General features: G+C 42.1%; 1 protein-coding gene across 1 annotated transcript; it reads right to left on the reverse strand.

Annotated features, from left to right (window-relative positions):
• Positions 1 to 317: 317 nt before the first annotated feature.
• On the reverse strand, positions 318 to 6,832 carry LOC143347920 (uncharacterized). The gene is made up of 2 exons (XM_076777575.1): positions 6,749 to 6,832; positions 318 to 3,224 (listed from the first exon to the last, which is right to left on the reverse strand). Exons 1-2 carry the CDS (start codon positions 6,761 to 6,763, stop codon positions 318 to 320), a joined length of 2,922 nt encoding a protein of 973 aa, XP_076633690.1. The 5' UTR covers positions 6,764 to 6,832.
• Between the last annotated feature and the right edge of the window lie 339 nt (positions 6,833 to 7,171).

Raw genomic sequence — 7,171 nt, forward strand, 5'->3', positions numbered from 1 at the left:
AAAATTGTTCCTTTTTACGAAGAAGAAAAATGAAATTACTTTCCGAACAACCCAATATAAACTCAGAATGTTAATCATGAATAGAACAGTAATGTATCTCTCGTGGGTACTCAGGTCCTATCACTATTGTAGGTGCCTAGCCATCGAATCGTCTCTCTGTAACGCGACAACGCGAACTACAGCTGGCCAATTCCCGATCATCGAACGTTTAAACGTACACCACCGTAACTCGCTAAAACAAAATAAAACGAGTCTCTCCGCCGTTACATAAATTATCGTACATTAACAACAAAAATCTTAAATGGTTTCTAAACGATTTACGAGGATTTTGTTTTACCAACGTTCTTCCCATCCCCCGACGAAGCCACGGTCTCACTTTTCGCTAGAGACCTGGTCTCCTTCCGCGCGTCGCCGTATTGATTATCGAAGAAAAGAGCAACAGTCTCTTTTTCCTTAGAATCAGCTTCGTTAAACTCTGCCTCTCTCCTGTCGCTGACACGTCCATCTTCCTCATTTCTCTGCACGCTCTCGTCCACCGTGATGTAGTGTCCTTTGGGGACGTTCGCGCTTTCAGTCTGCGACAAGTCGCTGTAAACCTGTTGCAGGGGCTGCGCCTCCGGATGGCCTTGTAATTGCACGTCCCCTTGGCTGGGCTGCTCGATGGCCGCGAGGATGTCCTGCAGGAGGCCGTTGTTCAGCAGTTGGTCGTGTCTGATGCTTCCGTCCGAATTCTCCGTTCCCAATCCGCCGTCTGCAGGTTGAATTTGCAACGTGTACGTTCCTTTGGAGCCCTGAACCTCGAACCCGTCGGCCCCGCTGGCGACCGTCAGCCCCTTCGCCAGGGACAGAGCTTCGCTCCCTTCGTGTGTATTGAGGAATTGACTAGCATCCACGTCGCTGGTGGCAAGGTTCTTCGCCTGGCCGAATCCTTGCTCTGTCAAACCGGCTGTCAGCGCCTCCGCCGTTATTCCACCCTCGTGTTTATATTCACCGATCTCGACCGACTGCGTGGACTGTGGGGTAGAAATCACGTTCGCGACCGCCAACGACTGGCTGTGATCGCTGGACAGCACGTTGTCAGCGTGTTCGAGCGCGTCGTACGAAACGTCCAAGTCCCCGTAGCTGTTCTTCAAAGTGGAACTCTGCGACTCCAGCTTGATTTCGGGAAGAAGAGCTTGGCTGGACGAAACGGAGCTGGCGAAACCGTGGACGTCCGATCCGAAGCTTGGAGCACGAACTCCAGTGTCTTGCAAACTATACTGCGCGCCACTCGAATGGTGGAAACCGCAATCATGGCCAAAGCTCGATGACAGCGGAGCGTTGACCACCGGAGTACCATAGGTGGATGCAATGGTATTACCAATATTGTCGTACAAATTCTTTCCAAAGCCCGTAGAGGCGGAGACGAACGAAGAGGCTGGTCCGAAGTTCGGCGCGCCGTAAGTCAAAACTGGCGCCGGAGTGTTGAAGTCACTAAAGGACAGAGGCGTTCCGTATTGGACGTTCGGTGTTGCAATCGGCGAGTTCAAGCCGATGCTGGCCAGTTTGTTGAAGGCTACAGGAGCTGTCAAACTGGGCAGTTGCTGCTCGAACGGACTGTAGCTTGGCTTGATCAGTTTCGGTGGTAGATAACGGTTCAGGTTGCTCACGAGTCCCGTGGGAATGGGTTCCCTGAATTTGATGGGTTCGCGGTTCCTGGGTGGTATCAGAGCACCGAGAGGAGACAGGGGGACTCTGAACGATCCGTGAGGACGGTGATGATGCGGATTCTGTTTATGCAAAAACGCGGGGAACGACGACGCTCTGCCTGCCTCCGGATATGGACCGTTCGGCGAGTAGGAAGACAGTGGGGGCGCACTGTACGAGTCGAACAGAGGCGGGGGCGGCAGTGGTATTCCAGACTCGATGGAGTTCAATTTTCCGAAGTGAACGTTCGACAACGGCAACCCGTAGCTCCCTGGTAATTCGTTCCCTAGATTTTCGAACGAGTGAAACTCTCCTGTTCCGAAATTCTGGTGTCCAGCGTCGAGGACAGGTAATTTCAAGGTTGGCAGAGATGCGCCGTTCGAGTCTGAAGTCAACGAATTGGGCAGCAACTCGAAACCTACTGTCTTGACGATGGAGAGCGGTTTGACTTTCGGTACTTGGTACTGCAGAAGCTTCTCGGGCTCGTGCTTCTTGGGCGGATTTTGATTCTCGTTGTGGAACGGCTCGAACTGCGGCAACGGCGGTGGCGGCAGACCGTCGTTCTCGACGGAGCCCGAGTGCACGGAACTCTTTAAGTCCTGAGCCTCGGGATTGTGTATCGGGACTCCGTACGAGTCGTTGGGCACGTTCGGGTTCTCGATGGCGTTCGAAGAGCCTTCCAGCGCCTTTTGCTCGTTGTGAGTGGGCCCGTAATTATCTCCGGCGATCGGTTGCCAGCCGTCGTATTTTATATCGGGCGGCGTAGGTGGGGCTGGGACTCCTGGCGGCGGATGGGACGCAGGAGGTCCGTAGAAATCACCGCCGGGTGGACCGTAGTGGCCGTTCGACGGAGACGGAAGCAACGGTGGTCCGTAGTTGTCGCTCGTTTGGGAGTTAAACTGAACGGTTAGGTGCTGCGCGGGTAGACCGTACGACTCCAGAGGCACGGGTATCGGAAGACCGTGGCCTGGTTTCGGCGACCCATGGCTCGAAGATGCCACGGAAAGGTATTGATTGGATAAACCGTTGGAGGTGAATTTCAACGGAGGACCGTAGTGAGTTTTCGGCGGTCTGAACGAGGAGAATAAATAGGGGGGTCCGTAGTGTTGCTTGGGCGGTCCGTAGTGAAGTTTCAGGGAACCGAAGCTGAACTTGGAGGGCAAAGGTGCCAGAGGAGGACCGAAACTTTGTTTCGGCGGTCCATAATGTGGTTTGATATTTCGCGGTGGGCCGTACGAGGACAATGGTGGCCCATAGACGGGCGGTGGTACGTCTGGCGGTGGTGGTGGGTATATAGGCGTTGGTCCTTGATCGCCTACTAATTCAGGAGGGCCGTAAACCGGCGCTGGCCCTTTGAATTCTGTTACAATCGGACCTCCGTATTCCTTGGACGGTGGACCGTACGAATTACTTATCCTATCGTCGGCCTTTATTTTATTTTCGGTTTTTTCTTCGTTGGCAGCGGCTACTTGACCCTTGTTGAGCACTGCGTGTACGTGGTGTCCGATCAGAAGGACACACAACAGCGTGATTGTCATCTGAAATCGAAACAGAAGCTTCCTTTTAATTTGTTTGAGATCGTATCTGAACCCGTTCGCTGCCAGCCACGAGTATATTCGTGTTTGATTTTGTGCATGTAAACAATTAATTATGACAAAATATGTGTACTAAGAAATAACAGAAATGGCAAGGGAAATAACTTTATATAATTTAGGCATGCCAGCTAATTGGTTGATATGTGCAACAACTATCGCGAAGCAAACGTTTTTGTTGAATGTATTTACTACTAATTTGGCAGTAAATAATAACTGAGTCAACTAAACTTTAAAGATAGAGTTACTGATAGGATTAGAGTAAAATTATTGAAATTTCTAAACTTTAATCGATTTTCTCTTTTGAAGAAATTATTTTTTTTCTCAATGGAGACAATTTCGAGGGTCGCGCATAAAAATGTCGATAGTTAAGACGTTGATTGCCACGGTGGTGTATTGAATATTGGTGGAATATTGTAAAATAACAAATTTACCATTGAATTATCGAATATTTCTATATTTGTATAATTTGAACAAATGTTGAGGACATCTTTAAGAAAGAAGATCCACCCTATTAGGAAAGATTTTTTTTGGCCAAACGTAACTTCAAATTACAACCTAAGTGGTAGAAGAAAGTTCATGCTCTTTTTAAGGTATCAATTATGTGTAATACTCTATTAAACTGTAACATCATTTCATTTCTGGTAAAAGATAAACAGGAAACAAGAAATCGCATAAAAGTTGTAATTTGTAAAAGTCATCAAGAAATCATGCTTGAAAGTCTTAAGTGGGACAATGACCGAGAATGCAAGGTTAACATAATATGCCACACTTTCTCCCAATTGCATTCACCAGAAGTACAGCGAGAGACTATAGTCTTTACCCAAAGATCATAGAGTGCAAACCTTGTCATAGATTTCTATGATCCATATAGACACGTGTAAAAATTAAATTATTCCTTATTAATTATAATCAAATTTAACTTTCATACAATTATTAATCGTGTTGAAGCTTGAGTATTTAAAACAATAACTTTAATTTTACCTTTATTAAACTAAGTTTACATTTTACAAATGGTCGCATATTTTCAACTCATTCTGTATTAAATTATACTATTTTTTAATCGTAGATTTAAAGTTTCCACATGATTTTGAAAATTTACAATATTGCAATTATTTCTTTTCGTCGAAAAGGTCTGGAAAATTAGTTGGAAAAAGGAAAGATTTACACTTCGTGACATATTTCTTTTCAAATACAGTTCAAAATGATTAAAATAACAGTCGATTGCAGAAATATTGAATTTCATCTTTCAAACTGTATACTATTTAAAATATATTCTTTTTTTTCCATACATACTTTCATGGATATTATTTTTAAATATTGGTCATTATTTAAAGTCTGTCATGGATGTCCAACTATGTTTACCCTGTGGCATGTTCATATATATTTAAATATATAATCAAAATTCTTTTTATTCAGTCAAATCGATTACTAATTATCTCGAATATAAATAGATATTATAATTAGTTCATATTTCTTTGATTTCTTTTAAAATTTCTCTAAAAGCTACGCTGTAAATCATTATTTTCTGTTACTAAAGAGAACCGTAACGAATCGTTCGAAAAAGATTTAAATGAAGCTTTCAGAGTATCATCAAGATGGAGTTTAGCTCACAGGAATAGACAGAAAATATCAAGTCAACGCAGGTTTCCAAATCCGCTTCGACGGAGATACAGGCAATTTATTTTGTTTGTAAAAATCAGTTGTGTACAGATTACGAAACTTCATGACGCGGTAGTTGATTTGTGCAAGAGATGGCAACTGGCCAACGCGTAAAACTCTGTTAAAAACTACGCTATCTAACTAATCGTTAAATTTATGCTGTTTCCAACAATGTAAAGGCTAAAGAAAATTGTATATTTTATTAATATTATCCAGCATTCCGAATCTAAATAAATTCAAATAAATAAATAGAAAGAACTTGAAAGTAAAATTTAATTATAACATAAAGGTTAAAGAAAATTGTATATTTTATTAGTATTATCTAGCATTCCGAATCTAAATAAATTCAAATAAATAAATAGAAAGAACTTGAAAGTAAAATTTAATTATAATATAAAGGCTAAAGAAAATTGTATATTTTATTAGTATTATCTAGCATTTCGAATCTAAATAAATTCAAATAAATAAATAGAAAGAACTCGAAAGTAAAATTTAATTATAACATAAAGGTTAAAGAAAATTGTATATTTTATTAGTATTATCTAGCATTCCGAATCTAAATAAACTGAAATAAATAGAAAGAATTTGAACGTAAAATTTAATATCTCTTACGAAGAAAAAAAAAACTTTATTTCCAAAAGGCTCGTTTACGTTTCACCCTCGTACGTAAATCTACCGAGACACGGCTAGTAAAATCGCGTGTGCAATAGTTTAGACGTAGGTAGTACCCTGAATAGGCAGATAGGTAAGTGCATCGATGTAGGCAGATCGTGATTAGGTCAAACACCTCCTTCATACATAGTCATATATCGCAATCACGTAAGATGCGTGCACGTAACGCGGTCGAAGCCGTCGCTTCTTATCGAGCGATACGATTCGCTGGAAAATCCAATATTTATTTCGACTACTGCGTTCCTACATCAACATTTCACCGCGACCACGTGGCGACTTGGTTTGCACTTTCAGCGACTCGCGAAATTGATCATGCACCTTTACGAAGCGTTACGCTAATATACAAAAATACAAAACATATCGAAAAATAAGTAAACGGGAATATTGAATACGAATAATGTGACTCGTCGTCAAATAACTTTAATATTTTGTGAAATCTTCTGGGCATATTTTCCATAAAGTTGAATTGTTCAAGACTAATTTCATACATTGTTATCATCGTAATAATAAATGTAAAATGGTTTATTCAGTAACTTCTTTCTTTAATTGACGAAGATTTTCAATGGGATTCGAGTCTGTATATGGTGGTAGTCACTTTAGAGTTCTGGTCACTGTTTAGTTTGAAACCATGATTTAATGATGCAGGAAGTTTGTTTGGAATCCTGATCACGTTGAAAGATGTCAATTTGGGTGTAAATTTTTACATTCCGTCAAGTAAATATTTAAAATATTTAAGTAATTTGTCAACATAAAACTAAACCTAATTTAGTTTCTTTTTCTCCTGGTGGGAGTAAAGGATAAAATCGACTGTTTTTTTTTTCTAAATTAGATACTTCTGTTTCACTAGGCCTGCAAAACTTCTCTATTCTACATAAGCTCTTGTATATAATACTTTTATCTACTCAGATTCCCCAAGTGCTCTACAATCGATATCCAAATAAAAATACTTCATTTCCAGGCAACTAAAAATTTTCTCACAGGGCAAACAAACTCAATTTCTCTTTTCGTCGTTTACAATTTCGTTCTCTTCGCACGTTCCCAATCTTGTTCAGAGAAATTTTGAACGTAGGAGCGATTTTTTAAGTATACCAACGTACAGCGTCGTTTTAAATAGAATAAATTCCACGATCACCTACCTCGATCCGAATCATGTTGCACGAACGTAAAATCGTTGCACTGTACACCAATTTAAAGACACTCGCTGGATGTTCTCGGCTCCGTTCTCGTTACTTTCTTGTCACTCGAAAGAGAAGCGCCCGTCAGGCGTCGGTCCCAGCGATTTCTTGGCTTTAATCGAACACGGATCCGTCGTATCGCGTCGCGCACACCATCCTGACACTTTTCAACCGGCCGAGCCTCTTTCACGTAGAAGCACCACAGAGTCCCGTACTACTAACACAAAAAATGCTCAGTCTCGTTTGAACGCGCCGCTTATATAGACTTCGAGAGGGGTACCGGTCGACGGAATTCCCGACTCGGGTTGTCGAGTAAATCGAGGAAACGAGGGACCCGGGTGGTGAGAGCGAGACCTCGAGAAGTAATGAAGAGAGACGACCAAA

Source organism: Colletes latitarsis, chromosome 11, assembly GCF_051014445.1.
Source record: "Colletes latitarsis isolate SP2378_abdomen chromosome 11, iyColLati1, whole genome shotgun sequence".
Classification (NCBI taxonomy): domain Eukaryota; kingdom Metazoa; phylum Arthropoda; class Insecta; order Hymenoptera; family Colletidae; genus Colletes; species Colletes latitarsis.